The sequence below is a fragment of the Coffea eugenioides genome, unplaced genomic scaffold, assembly GCF_003713205.1.
Source record: "Coffea eugenioides isolate CCC68of unplaced genomic scaffold, Ceug_1.0 ScVebR1_3499;HRSCAF=4721, whole genome shotgun sequence".
NCBI lineage: Eukaryota > Viridiplantae > Streptophyta > Magnoliopsida > Gentianales > Rubiaceae > Coffea > Coffea eugenioides.
The window spans coordinates 24,841-45,379 of NW_020864082.1; the positions used below are offsets into that span (position 1 = coordinate 24,841).

Below are 20,539 nucleotides of genomic sequence, written 5' to 3' on the forward strand. Positions count from 1 at the left end.
ATATAAATATGAGAACTTCTAAATATACTATAGTGCTTAGAAAATGAATTTCAAAAGAAGATTAAACCTTCTTCTGTAGGCCTCACATATTTGCCTTTCTCTCAACAAATTGCAATCTTGCAACTTGTAGGGCATGGTTGTAATACAAAAACAACTGTAGGGACTAGATGAAGAAATATACTAAATCCTACGGGCGTTTAATGCAATTAATCCTAATTTAGACCCTGGTAGAGTCCGTTACTCTCCACTAAACAGAGCAAATAAACCTAAACCAAATTTCGCCTTCACAACGACCACCACCAGCACTACCGCCGCCGCCGCTGCTGCTGCAGCAGCCGGAAGTAGAAATTCAACGGTGACTAATTTCAAAATGGGGAGTAGGAAGCAGAAAAATCAGAAGCAGCAGCTTTCAAAAACACCCACCAAAAAGCATAAAAATCAAAAGCCTTTGGGGCCCAGGAAATCCGATACTGGTAATAGTAACAGCAATAGCAAAAGCACCAAGTTCAAGAGAATCAGGAAGGGCGAGAAGAAGAAGAAGAATCAGAGCAAGGAGTATAAGGAGGAGAGGAAGGAGAACGAGAAGAAAGGAGTGAAAAGGGAAAACGACGCCGTACAAGTCCAGCAGCCCACGCCGTCGCAGCAGCTGAGTTATTTCCTCCACCAGTATCAATCAGCCAATGGGATTCAACTTTCCACTCTCGAACTCGAATCTTTCAAAGGTCTTGCCTGGCCCCGTCTTGCTTATTTAATCTAATTCTTTAATTTAATCTTTTCATTTTTGTTTTTGGAATTTACAAGGGAATCATGAACATGGTAATTGAAAAAGTGCATTTCAAAGTTTTGCTTTTCTCATTATTTCTTTTTTCTTGTGTCAAATTGGCAATTTTTTTGGCAGTTTTGTGAGTGTAATAATTTGACATGGTTATCTTTTGCACACCATCCAAGGGGCAATTCTTGTATTACAAAACTGATCCAGGGCTTTTGCAGATGTCAGTTTTAATTGCACCATGAAGTGTATGCACAAACACAACAGATGTAGATACTAACACATTAACGGACAAAAACACAACAAATTTTATCACTCGTTGAAAGTCGCATTTGTTGTCGGTTTCATTTTTTCTTTATTTGTTTGAATTTACCTTGGATTTGAGGAAGTTGGAATGATTGATACTATAGGAATGTTGAGGTGTAATTAATATTATTAAATTTCCGGACCTTGTGTTTTTTTTCATTTCAAATTTGCTCTGTCTTGGTCAGTCCTATATTTGCCTCGGTTGTCTTGGACAATAGTCATCGTGTGTTGCATGCAAGACATGCTATTTCAGATTAAAGGCATTTGTTCGGTTTTTACTTTAAAGGCTGCTTCTGCAATTGTCAATTTCAGTTGCACGATACACGCACAATAGATGTTGGCACTGACATAACAAACTTATACGCTAAGACAGTAACACTTAAAAACACAACAAATTTTGTCACTCATTATAAGTTATGTTCTACAATCAATCCAATTCATTCGAATTTAAATTGAACACATCTGGACCACCAACTGCACCTTGGAATTGCTCTGACAACTGTATAGAACTCAATCCCACAAAAGCCAGTACAAATGCCTTTGACATTAGCGTTAAATTTTACCATCATGAGCTAAACGCACCGTTCTCCCTAGTTTTCTCTCTTTTTTGTTTGGGGTTTTTGTTTGGTTCACTCTTTCCTCTTACAGTAACACTTAAAAACACAACAAATTTTGTCACTCATTATAAGTTATGTTCTACAATCAATCCAATTCATTCGAATTTAAATTGAACACATCTGGACCACCAACTGCACCTTGGAATTGCTCTGACAACTGTATAGAACTCAATCCCACAAAAGCCAGTACAAATGCCTTTGACATTAGCGTTAAATTTTACCATCATGAGCTAAACGCACCGTTCTCCCTAGTTTTCTCTCTTTTTTGTTTGGGGTTTTTGTTTGGTTCACTCTTTCCTCTTATGATATTGTTCTTTTAAATTTTTTGTTTTGCATCTTTATTATGATTCTTCTCTCGATTGAATGTATTCTCACAGTAGTTCTGTTGTTTGTTTTGGCAGCAGATACATGCATGGTTGAGTTAAGTCAGGTTGCAGCACAAAATAATTTGGGAGAACACATGAAAACAGCATTTGGATCCTCATTCAAAGAAGTTCTTTGTGAGAAACAGCTTGGAGAAGGGAATGTTGATCCTGGAAATCCTGCACTTCTTGTAATTTCTTTATCAGCCCTAAGATCATTAGAACTTCTCAGGTTAATGCCTAGAAACCTTAAAACATATTGCTGTAGAATTTCTGAGATTCCACATTCTGTAATAAAAGAATCAGTAGCTTCATTTTTCTAAGCAAGGCCTAGCAATTATCAGAATAATGTGGTTTTGTTCTGACTTCACAGGGAATTGCGGCCTCTGACTAATGAATGCCATGCTGTGAAGTTGTTCTCAAAGCATATGAAGATAGAGGAGCAGGTACATTAGTTTGCCTCTCTTAGAGCAGTTTTACTAGGTCTTGATTTCCTTAGAAACTGTACAAAAGTTAAGGAATAAGTAGAGATCGAGTGATGCCCTTGTATTGGTACTATGATTGTGATTATCATCTTTAATTTCTGTATGCTTGGCTTCTAAGTATTATAAGTTGAAAAAGATTAAAGTTAGTGTTGATAGAGATAATTGACAGATAAAGACGTGTCTAGATTAGGGGATGGAGAAAATTATTCACATCTACTGTTCAAATTGGTTTCAGGTTTGGAGCCATCTTTTATTGTCTGTCGACTCTTGCAACAGATTAGAACCTTTCAAGTTTCAAATAATAGCTCAGGACTTTAGATGAGATCTGAGATGCAATTCTAGGCTTAGTCCTCACCAGCATCAGTAAAGCATGCACATTTATGAGCCTGCTGCTGGCCACAAGTAACTCCCTTGTCTGACAGTTTATCGGTCTTCAATGACAAACTAGTAAGCCTAATTTTCTGCTTAGCATGAACCTGGAATTATCAGTTGAAAAATCACTTGAAATAGCATAAAGGAATAAGTTGTTCAAAATCCAATACTTTTTAACTTCTGCATTTTGGCTGTTCACATAATTTAACTTCAACCAGGTTTTTGACAATACCTTAAAAAATTACAAGGAAAACTTGGTCCTCATTTTAACTTTGAGCGCGATGCAACCACTTAAGGATGAGGATCGGGCTAAACTTAGGTAAAGCTATGCATTTTATTTTGGTAATAGAAAGAAGCATCTGAGAAGAAAAAAAGCAAGTAGCAACATTTAAAACAAATTCCAAACATAAGATATAGAAATCATAGATTGATATTCTTCTTCTCAAATTAAGTAGGTCTTGATTTTCTGTCATGGCTTTACGAAGATGGTCCTTCATATGCCTGACAACCCCCTTGTATGGTCTTGATCATTAGCTGTTCTTCTACAGGAAGCGCATTAACATTTTGTTTTTGTTTTTTATTTTTTCCTCTCTGTCACTAATCATTAACTTTGTTTTACCTGTTTGCACGGTTTATTCCCCACTTATATACTTGGTTGTTCTTGTTACTCTTTCTCCCGGCGAGCATCTTGTTTCACATCCATTGTAGTAATGAGAGATGTAACTACATGGTAGTCAAAGCTTTTTTACTAATCCTGTTTTTTCAAAACGTTCTCATTTGGCATCCCATCTCTTTGAACCTAACTTATCTAAAAGCCTTTCAGGCATCCCCACATTTAACCAATTTAAATGCTGTGTTGATTTGCCTCTTTTGGTGAACTTTTAGCAGTTCGAGAGGAATTGATGCAAGTGTTTTTGTTTTCTAACTAATGCTTAGCTTTGATGAGCTTCTTATTCATTGAATGGCTGATTCATAAAACTTTACTTGCTTTGGTTACATGGGCTTTTTTTGATATTTTTTAATAGTAATCCAGATGATTAGTGCATTTATGTAACTTGGGTTTGTTTGGATTGAGGATTATTTGCCAAAATTTATTTGCTTACATCATCATTACAATTTCCAACACACCTTTTTATCTTTCCAATTACCTTTTTATCTCACATACATCACATCACAAAAAGTGCTACAGTAAAAATATCTCAAATAATTTACAATCCAAACAGAGAAATGGAGGCAAAAAACCGGCGAAGCAGGCAGTTCTGAAAATTACATCTGTCTGTTAAACTTGACAAGAACAAATGGCAATCTGTTCATATTTATTTTTTTTGGAAACTGAAGTTAATTTCCTAAGCGATATGCAGCTTTGCTGAATTGTGTTCCTTATGCCATTTGGTCTGGCTGCTAGTTTGTACATCACTACAGTGAGTCAATGGATGTGTTTTTTCTATAGACAAAATAATTGGTATGTTATTCCTACTCATAAATAACTTTTCTTCTAAAACCAGCCTTTCTTTTTGTTTTTTGCCAATCATGCGTGTACTTGTGTCAACAAATATCTTTGCTATGTAGACAACATGGAATTTTCTTTTCCCAAACATAAATAAATTTTTCTGATAATAAGGCTGTCTTTTTTTTTTCGCCCAATCATGTACTTATTTCAATTTTTACTAGGTTAGGTATTGACTGTCAAGAAATTCATCTGTTGGTAAAAAACCATAGGAAAGTATAAGATTACAGTGTGAGAAGCTTGTTCTGCATTTTTCTTATTGTATGACCTGAAAGAGTGTAAAGCATATTTTCCTTTTGAAGTCATTCTCTTTTCTTCCTTACAGTGTTGACTTTAATCCTGTCTTAGGTTCTATGAAAATCTCAAAAAGTTAAGGAATTCCTGTAGTTACAAAACAATATTGGCTGTCTGCAGCATATGTAATGTTTCTGGTGTATGTGACCAAGTCTTCTCCTTTCTTTTGGTCTTGAAGTTTGACATATTTTCTTTACATGTGTGGTGACAGGTTTCTTTTCTAAAGAATCGCGTCAATGTTGCTTGTGGAACACCAAATAGGTAGGTGAAGCTTCTTTCTTGCATAAGTTGGATGTGGGTCTTTCTCACGCTGCTTATTGGTTGTTTGTATTTGGCATATGGTTTTGGAACTAGATATTGCTTTTGTTTGACTTAATTTGGGTTGCCAATTTATTGTCTCCTCTGTCTGATGAGTCTTCCAGGAGTCAGAAATCTTATAGTTAGACGAGTTATCCATTTACTGGAAGGGTTTATTGTAGTTAGAGAGAGAGGGAGAGAAGAGAGAGAACTGTCTTAGGAAATGTCATTTTTCTACCCTTACTCTTTGGTTCACCAGCTGTCTATCTTGATTTGCTATCCATTTTGCATTTGTTGTAGGATAAAGAAGTTGATTGACATGGAAGCATTGGGCTTGTCAAGATTGGCAGTTATTGTTCTTGACATGCACACAGATGTCAAGGGCTATTCCTTATTCACACTTCCTCAAGTCAGGTTTGATCCGTTTAGCTGATATTCCCATTATGATTATGCTTGTGAACCAAGTGATATTGATATAGGGCCTGCAGAATTTCAATATCTGGAATGCCATGGTTGTCCTCATAGTTGTCTCTCTCTTTCTTTGATTTCCTTTTCCATGGCTTCACCCTTTACTTTGAATATTGTCTAAGCATTGCACACACCACCTATTTTGCAGTCAGACAGGGTCAAATGGGGAAATTTGTGTCATACTGCTTTTCATGCAACTCAAAATTTTCATCCCTTTTTCCTTGATTACGTAATGCGTGCACATTTTCTTTTCACTCGAAAGATGGTTAATTTTATACCTGCATGGCAAATATCATTTGACAGAGAAGAGTTCTGGGACTTGTACAAGAGCTATATTCATCCACGACTGCTTGAAGGTGATCTCCGAATCTGTCTGTATGGTCAAATACCAGCTATTCGAAGAGCTCCAACGGAAGCTAAAGATAACTGAAGTGGCTTATTCATGCCATATTCTGTGTTACTTGTACCAGTGCAGACACCTTTTTTTTTTTTTTTTTTTAATTTTAGGGGGTTACCGAGGATAATATCAAAAACCTTATTGTGGTAGCGACGAAGTAATAGTTGCAGGAAGCAATAACACATAAATTTTGGATTGTATGTAACCTGAAGTTGCAAATTGTGCACAACCTATATGTATACTAATCTAAAGCCATGTAGTTCTGGTAGCTTTTAATCTGGATTAGAATGGAGCTTCAAAATTTTATGTAAAGCTTTCTAATGATAATAGAGATTGTGCGCACTGGGGAGCTATATTTGAAATCTCTAAAATCAGGTTAAGTATCAAAGATGTTAATGATAGAGATTGAATAAATGATTTGAAAAGCAAACCATCTCAATACCTGCTTTGGACTGCTTTACCATGCAGGTAAATTTCAAAGCCTCAAAAAACCTTCAGAAATTCCAGAACATGTGGTTTATGGTGTTAAGGGTTATAACTTGTAAGATTGAAGAAAATGCAATTTGCTGCATGGCCAAAATCAGTTAATCACTCGAAGGCTTCAGCTCAAATGATTATTTTTATTTTTTACTTGTGTCACCTTCCCTTTTTTATTGTTTTGGACAATTGACAATGTTGATTATTTAGGTTTAGAATGAAGGTAGGATGCATCATGGGTGGAATGATGATTCAAACTTGCAGATGTACTGTAACACAAGGAACACCCTCATTGATGTACATGCTTATTCAACAGATGTAAAACTTATTTGTATAGGTTTATACATTGTAGATTGTACGTGGAGATGGAATATGGTTTCCATTCTACAATCAATCTTAACTATTAAAATCTTGGTGAGGATCCTTACCGATTACTGGGAATATGGTTTCCATTCTACAATCAATCTTAACCATTTCCTGGTCGGGAGTAGTTAGTAGTATAGTCTTGTATCCTAAATTACCACTATAAATGGATAGATAATTAATTTTCTGGAAGTGACAACCATTTTAATTGTCTAAATATTGAACATTTTTGAGTATTAATCAATAATTCTGGAGTGATTAAAAGTATGAGAGAAATCCCACTTTGTTTTATTCATTCCCCAAATCCAATATACAAATAGGATTAATCCAATCCAAGTAAAGATCAGTAATCTTTTGGGTAAATTACTTATAACCCCCTGTAATTTTACATAATGTCAAATGATCTCCCTAAAGTTTTAAATTAGTCACATAACCCCCTATGATTTTGTGCAAAGTGGAAAATGGACAGACTACACAATCAATTACAATGTTTATATCAAACATGCTCTAAAACCATGCTCAAAAATCGCGTATGATAAAATCTCAATCTCCATATAATCCCCTTATGGTTTATTTAAATATCCACTTTACCCCATGATTTTACATTTATCTACGCAATCCCCTTATATTATTATATAAGGTAGTTAAGTCATCGATTAATTGAACATTTAAGTAAAGGTACTATTAATATTTCAATTAACAACGAGTGTGTTTGGATACCCCAATTTGGCCAAATAATATTTCGCTTGCATCATAGATACATTTTCCAACACACCTTTTTATATTCCCAACCACCTTTTTATCTCACATACATCACATCACAAAAAGTGCTACAGTAATTATTCCAAATAATATTTCAAATAATACACTATTACATAGGTTATTTTCTGTCAAATTCCTACTTTATATAAAACCATAGGAGAATGAAATGGATATTTTGAAATACCACGGGATTATGTGACAATAGATAAAATCATAGGAGGGTTATATATAATTTACCCTAAATTTTTAGGTGTTTAATGACTTTGTACTTTAAAGAAGCTACATACCAATTAAGAAAATAGCTTCAACAGGCAAGTTAAAAGATCTTAAGTGACCTTCACAACTTCTCAATCTTTGGCGAAGTTAAGAACAGATTCCAACTCGTTGAAAAGTCGTCCTCGTGGAAAAGAATAAAAAAACTGAATTATAGCTAAAAAAAAAAAGCATCCATTGTTGCAGATGCCTAATTTAGAGTAGGATATTTGTATGACAATTTTGTGGTCTACTGCTTAAAAAAATTGGTCTTCGTCAGTTATCTTTCGCCTCAGAACCCTCTGTTTAGTGGGGATTTATTCCTAGTCTTCCATCCTTAAAGGGATCTTTCGTACATAAGCATAGCCACAAAAGCTTCTTTCTCTTGTTCTTTATTAGGGGTTTCAATTTCTTGTTCTCTCCTTTTGGCAATTCAAGCATCAATAAACGCAAATTTTAGTATCTTAAATATGTTCTAAAGAGAAAAGTGCAATTTCCAACAGAATTTTACACACCTAGTGGTTGCTATATGACTGTTCTTAATCAGTTTAGATGCTATATGCCTTCAGAAATGTGGATTGTGCAAAAAAGGGGAAAGAATAAATAAAGAAAGGAGGTACATTGATAAAAGAACTTATAGCTATATTACCTTCTTGACTAAATGTGATGAACTATTTATTGAAGATAGATGATGTCAAGGCAATCCCTAAGGAAAGGGCTGCCATCCTAATAAAACAACAATCCATATACGGAAAATCAAATAGCTGTTTGCATCTCTAATTCACAACTATATGGAAAATCAAATAGCTATTTTTTTTTACAAGAAATAGATGTATGGCAAGTTTTATGAGTGTAGTAATTCATAGTACATACTACAAATAAGTCCTCCTTATGCGCCTAATTTTAGGTGGTGCAAGTTCTTTGTTATATATAGATAACATGCTATTGAGCTCAGAGATTGCAGCACCATACTTCCATAGACTATATCTTTACCAAGTCATTGATTTCAGTGCTCTGCCTAAAGGCTCTGCTGCATGTTTAATATCTTTACCAAGTCATTAATTTGTTGACAAGAAACAAGGTTTTTTTTGCAAAATTAGTTCATTAGGTTTCTCCAAATAATTAGTGTACAAAGGTAAATTTTCACAATTTTTTGTCAGCAATAGTCCCACCCCTAAGGGAGGTCAGTGCTATTTCTTAAATCATATGAGAGGTGAGTGCTAATGTCAGAAACGCCAGAGGAGGTTTATGCAATTATCCCTTTTCTAAAGTTATATAGCTAGGCTGGACAGTTAAGTACTGTGAAGTTACACTGCAACATTGTAAGTTGACTAGTATAAGTGAAATGATAGATAGTGATTGACATGATGAAATTCACGAGCATACTATGATTAGGGATACGGGGGCAGGGACGGTCATATGATTAGTATCGTCTAGTTAACAACACTAAGGGTTGGTTTTGGTTCAGCTACATGCGATTTGAAAATTTTGGACAAGTTTGGAAAATTTTGCTAGCTTGCCCAAAAACCCTCAATTTCAAGAATTCATAGCATATAACAACACGTCCACACATTTCCAATCCATTCAAATTCATAACACAATCACACCCATGACAAACTATCGAGTTCCTTGACAATGTTCAAAACCATTAGTAGTTTGGTAAGGGCCAAATCCAAGTAATCAGAGCTAGTATTTGCTGTCAACACACGCATCATTCACTGTAAATCCCTAACCCTAAACATTGATAATCCTGCACACGATTTAGTGTCTCCACCTATGCTTATAGCCAAAAGGCTGTGGCTGTAACAATTTTCAAAACAATGGACTTTTAGAAGTCATACAAACATGAAATATTTACCTAAGTCATACAAACTGGGATTCTGGCATCTTGTAGAACCATGTTGTGGACTGAGTTTTGAGGGTCGCAAACGATTTCAGATGCTAGCTCCACATGATAGTGCCAAACATGTTCCTGAAAAAACGTTGGGAAATTTAAAAGTTTATTTATGGTATATGCTTTTGGACAAAGCTTTAGACAAAAGATAGGGAGAGATTAGATAATCGCAAATATTGTTGTAATACTAGGACGACTACCCCAATGCCTCATAAACTTTGTAACAAGAACATCACTGTCGAGGTTGCCAAAAAATATCAAGAAGGATAGGACAAAAAAATAATCAATGTACTTGTTTGAGAAGATAAACTTAAAGACTGGAATCTTAACACTAGTACCTATTTTCTGTGAACTAATGCGGCACATTGGCAATCCGAGACTCATATTCGGCTAAATCCAATATACACTTGTAGCTCTCTTTTTTTTTTTTCCCGAACATGATAAATGCTATTTTGCACCTACTCCTACTCTACATTAAGAGGAAGGGGTGGACCCAAGAGAATCAATGGAAAACCCGGAGGGATTGAACCGCCACCGGACCAGACGGGTGCCTTTTGCACATGTTAGTGAAATTTTCAAGAAATTTTGGATTAGAATGCATGTCAAGAGATTCAATATCTTGACCTACACTCAAACAGAATTTTAAAACTCTCCCTAGTGGCCTAAAGTAGTTGGTCAGTATACACTTGTAGCTCTCGGGGGGTAATCTAATGGTGGATGCCCTATTAGGGCAGGAGGAATTGAGGTTGGGACAGGGAAAGTCTTTCTTGAAATCCCATCACCCTCTCTCAAACAGGACCACCCCCTCTCAAGAAGAGTTCTGTAACTTTAACTAATATAGTGTCAAGGGACTGAAGGACAAAAATTGAAAAAGAATTATATATAACCTGAGACATATTGATATGGCAGTTGTGTTATACCAATAAGCAATAAAGTTATATAAGACAGCTATATAATTACACCCGATTTCCAAGTCTCTCAACCAGTCCAAATTATTACACAACCGAAGAAAACAATTACACAACTCAATATACGGGTTAGAAAGGTGTAATTAATTTGTGTTTTAAGGTAAAAATTAAACTTATTTAAATGTCTATAAGATAATCTTTGAATCTATGATGTTGCATTAATTTTATTACAAACTTTTTTAAAATTGAAGCCTAAGTACGAAAAAAAAGAAAGAAAAACAAAAGGGACAATACACAGTTAAAAAAATAAAAGAGAAAAACACTAATAAGCAAGGCATTGAACAGAGACTACAAAGTTAACGAGAAGATAGGAAGGGGAAGATTTGGGGTATGTTGAGATGCTTCAAAATCTGCTACACTGATAGTGCATAGACAATGCATTACTTTTTTCTATCCTTGTACCATGTCATATATTTCAATTACTATACTCTAGATAGTAATCCAATTACCAAAAAATAATGGGAGAAAAAATATGCAAACATTGTCTTGAAGAGTTCTTACTAAGAACCTATAGTTTACTTGAAGGGGAGGGGAAAAAGTAGAGCAGAATTTTTTAATTTCATGATCAAGAAAATACTTCATAAAGTATGGCAAATAGAAATAAAATTTCAAATAGCATTGAAAAGAAATATAATGAAATTTGATTCTTTTAATCAACAATCACAATCTGAGACAACTTTATCCAAATTCTAAATTCCTTAAACAAAAGGCTAATACATCAAAGTTAATATTTTTATTTGAATATAAGATATTGAAGCTTCACCAACGATTTGCACAAGATTGGAACAAACAGGTTCCACATACCTTTACAAAAAAAAAAAAAATGTACAAGAGACTCGGAGCATTTAATGAGTAACCTTCCCGAGAATTTAACAGCAAATACTAAATTCGCAAGTAAAATCCGAAGAATGTAGCAACTTTCCGGGTAAAATTCATATTAATTTCCTCCAATAGAAACACAAGAATACCATGCTCATCTTCCTTCTGTTGATTTTTTTTTTTTCGTGCGAAAAGTTGCTTTCCGTTAACTGTGTTTCTATCTATTCTACAAAGTACAAACACTGCTCCTCGGTTAATAACCATGCACTACTCCTTGGTTATTACATCACAACACTGACAAATTACAATATCAATAAATTGGGTTGTTTAATTTTTATAATTCTAGGTTACACTTTGTATGTTCTGCATTTATCTCTTATCTTCAATCTCCTGACGAAATCATTTACTAGTTAGAGTTTAGATATGTCTTGGTTGAATTAACATCAATGGAGGAAGTTCTGATGAAATCATTTAATTTTAACAATTAAAAAAAATGAGATTTGGCAAAAATATTTTGACATAATTTCAATAAATTCGTATTACTTCTTGCACTTTTTCTTAAAAAATTGTATTAGTATAATTATAATAAGTATTATAATAAGTTCATTATTTATAACTCGAATGTAGGACTAGTTTTTCAAAAAAATTTTTTTGAGCAACTTGAGTTTCCATGCCAAGTAAAACTGAAGTTTTTGTATTAATGTTGTTCACATGCTTTACTATGCCAATTTCACATGTTATATGAGTTGAATTTGTTAGTCAAAATTGTTCAAAACAAAATTAAGTATATATGAATTCTTTGAATACGAACTTTCTGTATTCGTTTTAGTGTTATGTTTGTTAATTATGGGATGTAAATATTCCACAATAATTATTCCTAGTTTGTTGTTGATTTTTAAAGAGGAATTAAAATTTTATTAGTAGAGGTGATGAGTTTATCCTCTTTATTCTTTTCTTTCACTCTTGTTTGTAGTTTTTATTTTTTTTCTTTTCTTTTAATTTCATTTTAGTTGTTATTCTTTTATTTTGATGTGTATTTTCTTAGTACTTGTAATTATAAATCTATTTCAATAGTATTAATATTATTGAGCGACCATGGATAGTTAAATAGTTTTGGTTAGGAAGTTTTTCATATGAATTACCATTATAATACAAATATAATGGAATGTGGTTTATATTGATAATTGCCACCATAAATGAAATACAATAAATTACATAACAAAAGAAGGAGGGCATAATAGAAAGTACAAAAACTAAGACAATATTGTGCTTATACTCCAAAGGACCAAGACTCACCATAATAGTAGTGATGATTATGATAATGATCATGATAATGATTTGTTACCAGGCTGTCATATTTAAAATGGAATTTCTGTACATAAGCATAATCAGGAAAGCTTCTTTTTTGTTGTCCTTTAATTACTGGTTTCAATTGCTTATTCTCTCCTTTTGGCAATTCATGTATCCCCAAAAGCAAACTTTAGTTGCTTCAAGATAATTACGTTCAAACGAGAAAGAACAAATTCCAACAGAATTTTACACAGTTAGTGGCATCTAGATGACTTTTCTTAAAACGTTTAGATGCCATTTGCCATGAAACATGTGGAATGTGCAAAAGAGGGGAAAAGAATACAGAATAGGAAAGAGAGGCACGTCACTAAAATAACTTATTTATACTACATTCTGGACTATATATTATGAATCACTTATTGAAGATAGATGGTGCGAAAACAATCTGTAACACTACACCAATCTAAAAATGGAAAATCAAATGCCTATCTACATCTATAATTAGAGCTGTAAACGAGGCGAATCGAACCAAATATCTCATATTTGGGCTCTGTTCGTTAAGCAATTCGAACAACGTTCGTGTTCATTCGTTAACTTTCGAATTTCAAACCTGTGTTCGTGTTTGACTCGTTAAGCAAAGTTCATGTTTGAGTTCGAGTTCGCGTTCGACTCGTTTAACATAAACGAGCCGTTCGCGAACATGCTCGAAAAGCTCGAATACAAATTATTTTAAACCTTAAATATGCCATACAAATCATTAATCATCCTCAAAAACAATTAAAGCACTAAGTGACTAAATTATATTATTCATTAACTATATAACTAGCATTAACATAAAAACAATAAATAAAACAAAGCAATTTGCCCTCCACATATAAAAGTCGAGCCATAAAATTAATCCTAAAACTTGTCAAATGGCAATTATGTCAATGTTCATGAACGTTCGTTAAAACTCACGAACATGCTCGTGTTCGCTCGATTATTAATCGAACAAAAAAATTCGTTCGAACTCGATTCGTTTAAGGTTTCGAACGAACCTTGCACGAACACGAACGAGTCGAAACGAACCGAACCATCGAACAGTTCGATTTGTTTAACAGCTCTATCTATAATTTACTATTAAAGAACCCTTAGTGGAGACTAGTTTACCCGGAAGCCTGTTTGGGTATTTTACTTGGGACCGCTTTTTCTTCTTTTTGCACTCATGATATTACCATCTCCTTGTCTGTTTTCTACTAAGATGAAAACTTTGGAAATCATGATCAAGGCTGGCTCTTTGTGGATGCATGTAACAAAATTTCTTGTGACTGAAAAAAAATGCTTGTTGGTACAATATTCTGAAGTGTAGGGTATCACCATACTATCATTGAAAAAACATGTTCATTACACCATTTCTGTGTGTAAATTAGATGTATGCATGGTGATCTTTATCAGTATAATGATTCATACTGCATACAACAAAGTACAAATGAGTCCCCCTTGTACAGCTAGTTTTAGGTGCTGCAAGTTCTGTGTTATAATAGATAACATGCTATAGAGCTCATGCATTGCAGCAGCATACTTCTATGGGCCATGTCATTTATACCAAGTCATTGGTCTGTGGAATCCCAGTGCTCTGTCTATATAAGCTCTGCTGGCTTTTATTATTTTCTGCAATAATTCCTGCAACCTGTGCTACTAATGACCTTTATTTCAATCAGATGTAGCACGTAGGCACGTATATGTAGTAATGAAATCCTTGTTCAGACATCCTATGGACCAAAAACGGTCCTCAACAACAAAAAAATATTATTTGATCTCAGTAGTAAAAAGAATCTTTAATACTACTGATTTTCCTATATATTCCTACCAGTTGTCTCCTTTCATGTTCTTCTAGTCTGCTCGATTATTTTTTTTGAAGCATTATTCTGCAAGAAGAATAAGTCCATATTCTTCTGGTTCCTGTTCAACCGGGACAGCAAAACATTTGAGTGGCTGGCATCAACTTCCCTACAAGGAAGAAGTTTTACAGGAAAAATGACAATAATAGTAACCTTCTTAGCTCTATTTAAGGAGTTGGTTGTTATCTTTAACAAATCAACAAGCATATCAGCCATCACTTAACTAGTCAAACCATTGTCCAAGCTCACTCCCTCTCTCTCTCTTAGATAAGCCAGCCAAAGATAATAATGGCGGAGGTTTTGCTGAGTGCATCTGTGGATTTCATAATTCACAAGGTAGCTTCAGTTGCAAATGAAAACATCAGCTTATTGTCAGGCTTCAATGACGACCTGCAAAGGTTGAGAAGATCAATCCCCATAATACAATCTCTCTTACTTGATTCTGAGAGACAGCAACCCGAAAAAGAAACAACAAAACATTGGCTGAAGAAGTTAGAAGAAATAGCTTATGATGCTGATAATGCGTTGGATGAACTCAGCTATGCGAATCTTCGACATCAGATCGAGGTACGAAATCAACTAATGGGAAAGGTACGCTACTTCTTCTCATTGTCAAATCCCATCATATTTCGTTTGAAAATGGGTCGAAAGGTCAAAAACATCAATATGAACATGAATCTGATAAATGATGAGGCAAATAAATTTGGCCTCAACAGGCTAGGTAGTGCAGACACCTCTCCTTCAGTATCTAGAGTTCCTTCAAGTAGAATAGAAACTGACTCCACAATTGATGGAAAAGTTAGGGTAAGGCAAAATGAAGCACGAGAAGTGGTGAGGGTAGTGACCAGGCCAACCAATGAAGTACTTTCCACATACGCCATCGTGGGGATGGCCGGCCTTGGAAAGACAACATTGGCTCAGTTAATTTACAATGATCTCATAATTGAAAGTCATTTTGATAGTAGAATATGGGTATTTGTAGGGGAAAATTTTGATGTTACAAGAATTTTGCATCTTATTTTAGAGTCATTAACACAAAAAGAAAATGAGGTACGAAGCAGAGATGCTTTGATAAAAATGGTAAAAAGAGAATTGCAAGTGAAAAGATACTTGCTTGTCCTTGATGATGTATGGAATGAGTTCCCTCCATTGTGGGACGACTTCATGGCATCTTTGATAGGAATCAACCCAATGAGTGGAAACTGGATCATCGTGACAACTCGAAGCCAACGAATAGCATCACTTGTAACATCACATCCTTGCCCTCCCTTGGAAAAATTGTCAGATGACGATTGCTGGTCCATCTTGAAAGTCAAAGCATTTGCTAATGGAGTTGTGCCTTCAAAAGAAATGGAAACTATAGGAAAGAAGGTAGCACAGAAATGTCAAGGTTTACCATTTGCAGCAAGCTTAGTTGGGGGTATTTTGCGTGGTAAGGGAGTAGAGGAATGGCATTCCATTCAAGAAAGCTTTTCTAATGAAGTTTTTGAAAAAAACATGGCTTTGCAACTACTAGGTTTGAGTTTTAATCAACTACCCTCCCCGTCTTTGAAAAAATGTTTTGCCTACTGTTCAATTTTTGCCAAGGGCTCTGAAATTGAAAGAGAACAAGTAGTGCAGCTTTGGATGGCAGAAGGTTATCTTGAACCAAACAAGGGAACTGACATGGAGGACATGGGGAATAAGTTCTTTAACTTATTGTTGCAGAGTTCTTTATTTCAGGATGTGAAGAAGGATGTTTACAACAATGTAACATGTTGTAAGATGCATGACCTTGTACATGAAGTTCTATGCCAGGTCTCAAGTTCAGAAACCAAAAGAATGGACGAGACAGCTTTGGATGATATACCTCAAGTTCATCACCTTGCACTAAATTCATGCAAGGTAGAAAGATCAAAGACCATTGAGGAGAAAGCAAAATATGTGCGTACCTTGTTCTTGAAAGGTATAGCATATGACAAAACGTTTCAGGTTTTCAGAAGCCTGCATGTTCTAAATCTAGATGGCGCAGGGATTGAAGCACTGCCAATCTCAATTGGCGTTCTGTTACATCTGAGGTTAGTTGATGTATCACATACCAAAGTAAAGGTTTTGCCAGATTCCGTTTGCAGGCTCTACAATTTGCAAACCTTAAGGACCACTGGGTGCGATTCTCTTAAGAGGCTTCCTAACAAAATGAGGAATTTGATTAGCTTGAGGCATCTCCATTATTACAAGGATGAAAATGTTAAGATGCCACTTCAAATAGGAAAGCTAACTAGTCTTCGCACATTAGAGTTCTTTAATGTGTGTCCAGAGAGGGGTCGGGGAATTGAAGAGCTGGGAAGTTTAAAGAATCTTGGGGGTAAGCTAGAGATACGTAATCTTGAACATGTTAACAGCAAGGAGGAAGCTAAGAGGGCAGACCTATCTGGAAAGAGAAATATACGTGAATTGGAATTTCTGTGGAAGTGGAACTATGATTGGGAAATTGACAACAATATTGGGGGGGATATCTTGGAAGGCCTACAGCCTCATCCGAATTTGAAAATCCTTACAATCAAGAACTTCATGGATGAGTTTCCACCTTGGGTAAGGAGAATAGCTTCACTAGGATTTGATAATGTTGTCCAAATAAAATTCTTAGGCTGCAAAAGATGCAGAGAAATTCCATCACTGGGACAACTGCCAAATCTCCAATATCTTGAATTGAATGGATTTGATAATGTAACACACATTGGGCCTTCATTCTATTTTACTAATAATCACAGTGAATCTAATAGTAGCGGCAATGATTATCATGGAAGAACATTGTATCCAGCACTGAAAAGTCTCACCATAGAAGACATGCCCAACCTGCTGGAATGGATGGAAGCCAGAGTCATGTCAACTGTAACCGCAGCAGATTTCCAAGTTGCAGTATTTCCAAATCTCAAGGAGCTGACCATTAACCGTTGCCCCCAGTTGAATTCTGCTCCAAGCCATTTTCCACGTCTCAAGCAATTAAGTATGTCAAGCATTGAAAGTGGCTTACTATTGGAACGGATTTGCGGAAATATGCTCACAACTCTAAAAGATGTTGAGATCAGACTTGTGCATGAGCTCACTTCTATTCCCCACCAGATGTTGTACAATAATCGAAGTCTAGCATCTTTGACTATCAGCTCTTGTCACAGTTTAGAGCATATTGCTGAAAACTTGACTTGCTGCAGCCCATGTCTCAGAAAGTTGGAGATCATCAACTGTGAGAAGTTGACCATGCTGCCAGAAGGCCTATACTCCCTTCAGTCTCTAGAGAATCTAATTATATCTCAGTGTCCTAATCTCACATCACTTCCTAGCATACATGAAGAAGTAGAAGCCTTCACATGTCTGAGAAGGTTGAATATTTCACACTGTGATGGATTGACCGTTGTTCCAAGTAAGATATTATGCTACTGCAAGAATCTAGGATTCTTGGCAGTCTCTCAATGTGCCAACCTCATCTCCTTCCCGGTGGAAGAATTGCAGCAATTGGGATGCCTCACGACCTTATTTATATATAGGTGTCCAAGACTAACTAGTTTGCCAAAGGGGCTTGGATGTCTCACTAAGTTAAGGGAGTTATGGTACGGTCCATTTTCAGATGGAGTAGAGTTTGATGCATTTCAAGCTAGTCTCCATGGTCTAGAACAACTGCAGTCCCTTTATTATGTGGAGTTGTGTGGATGGCTTCACTGGAACTCTATACCTTACCAGCTTCAGCATCTTACAGCTATGAAAGAACTCTATATACATGGATTTGGGGTAGAAGCTTTGCCCGATTGGTTCAGATATTTTCGATCTCTTGTGTATATTGGGTTCTTTAATTGCCAAAAACTGCAACAGTTGCCCCCCAAGGAAGTCATGCAGTGCCTAACGCACTTGGTTGATCTCACAATTGATGACTGCCCACTGTTGGGGGAAAGATGTACAAGAAGAAGCACGACAGATTCCGAGTTCCACAAGATCTCTAACATTGAGAGAATCTATATAAATCAAAAAAAGTAAGCTATTCCTACCTCTGTAGCTTAACTTGTGTACAAGTATCTCAAGTAATTCTTATTTTGACACACTGATCTCTTACTTTGTTCTCATAATTATGCAGGCTAGAACACTGAAGGGCTGAATAATTCTTGTATAAATACTATGTCTGTCCTTGCGTTTGGTAAGAACCCTTCCTTAACTCTGCACTAGAAAATGAAACAGCTCCCTGTCAGAAATTTAAAAATGAAAAGTTTGAATTCATGTCGTCTAGAATTCTATCATTTTATCTTTTCTCAGTGCCTTCTTTCCCAAAGTCCGTTCTGCATGAATGAATCACGTTGTTGTGGACCTATGCATGAGCAAAACAGGATCACATAGTTCACTAAAATTTCACATTTTACTTGCTTCTTGTGTACAGTTTAAGCACTAACTTGAATACTTTAGTTGTTCTCGTACTATTTCACCTTTGGAAAATGGATCAAGTTTCGCAATTTCTCATTCATTTTGAAACTTGCATCGATTTCTGCTGTGTCTAGCGAGCAAAGTGGATTAGCTCTTATATTACTGTACTCCAGTACTTCCTTAAAGATGTCAGCACTAGTTCACTGAACTTTAACAGAATGGTTGGTTTTTTTAATTTACTGCTATTATGCTTAAATTTAGTCAGTTTGTTGATGGGTGAAGGTTCTAAATTTAGCAGAAAGCCAGTTATGCATATCCAATGGTCTAGGTTGAAAGATATTGATGCTTGTGGCACACCCGTATATATATTGTTTTTCCATCTGTTCTAGCAAACCAGAACCTTGTTTTGAATACTACTCTTTCTGTTTGAGGCATAACTAATATATATGCCTAACTCCTTTTCCAACTTTTCTAATCCCTTGGTTCTTTGTTCACCCCATTTTTCTTTACAATAGTTATATTCTTCTTATCAAGTATGCTGTTCTACATACTCTCACGTCTTGACTCTTTTGTATCACAAAAAAAGGGTAAGAAGAGAACTGATCTGTTTTTTTTTTTTTTTATGTTTTCAGGTTATCTGTACAAGCATTTGAAGCACCTAGAAATAGTGTGTTTTTTTATTGCTTATGCTCAGAAGTAGAGATGATCAGTTGGACGTGTAATCCCAGTGATTTCACCAACTGGATTATCAGTTTCTTTTTGGCTTCAATCAAGCAATTTTAAGGCGATAATAAAGAGATGTACATGATCGCATCTGAAGGAAATTTGGAGGGCTTGTACTCCATGCACCATTCTGCTTTTAATTTTTCCTTGGATCTTGATTTAATTGTTTGTTGTTGTGCCCTTTATTTGGAATGTACTTAGTTACTTAGCAATATTCAATAAAGTCCTTATTCCATAGACAATTACCGTGTGAATTGCAACAAGGAACTTTGTACTCAAATATCAATAAACCACTTCTAGAGAACATAAAATTCGTTTAACTTCTGTTATTACCTGTAAAGCAAGAAAGATAGTGCTGAGATATGTTGAACTCTAGAAGAAAGTGTTGAATTCACTTCTTCATTTGCAAATGATTTGTGGCACTATATACATTGATCACAAAAGTTTTTAGGAACAGCAAGGAAACTGTAAGCATATTGATATGATCCGGATCCCCCTACTCTAATCCACGAAGATTTCGCATGCCCTACTCTAAACGCGAGTTTGGCAAGAGAACATAACCTCAAAGCTATTAGATCCAAGTAATTTGATTAACTATATCGTACGTCAACATCTCCAAGAAAATGTTTGTCCAATCGTTCAATTTCTGCCATGGACCCTGAAATTGAAAGAAAGCAACTATTCCAGCTTCAGAAGGCAGAGAGGTGGCTCGAACCAAACCTGGAGAAAAGTTCTTTAATGTAATATTGGGTCTGCTTGGGTGTTGGGAACTCTGTTTCTGTTGCAAAGTTCTATGTCTAGTTTTAAGTTCAGAAACCGAAAAAGAAAAAGGGAGGAGACAACTTGGGATG

General features: G+C 35.4%; 2 protein-coding genes across 2 annotated transcripts; both read left to right on the forward strand.

Annotated features, from left to right (window-relative positions):
- The first annotated feature begins 267 nt into the window (after positions 1-267).
- Positions 268-6,186, forward strand: LOC113758017 (protein CMSS1-like). The gene is made up of 6 exons (XM_027301048.1): positions 268-722; positions 2,094-2,286; positions 2,428-2,500; positions 4,924-4,973; positions 5,310-5,423; positions 5,781-6,186. The coding sequence occupies exons 1-6, from the start codon at positions 371-373 to the stop codon at positions 5,905-5,907; spliced, it is 909 nt and encodes a 302-aa protein (XP_027156849.1). The 5' UTR covers positions 268-370; the 3' UTR covers positions 5,908-6,186.
- Positions 6,187-14,803: 8,617 nt separating this feature from the next.
- LOC113758015 (putative disease resistance protein RGA1) lies at positions 14,804-19,930 on the forward strand. The gene is made up of 3 exons (XM_027301046.1): positions 14,804-18,583; positions 18,685-18,744; positions 19,598-19,930. Exons 1-2 carry the CDS (start codon positions 14,868-14,870, stop codon positions 18,695-18,697), a joined length of 3,729 nt encoding a protein of 1,242 aa, XP_027156847.1. The 5' UTR covers positions 14,804-14,867; the 3' UTR covers positions 18,698-18,744; positions 19,598-19,930.
- The last annotated feature ends 609 nt before the right edge of the window (positions 19,931-20,539 follow it).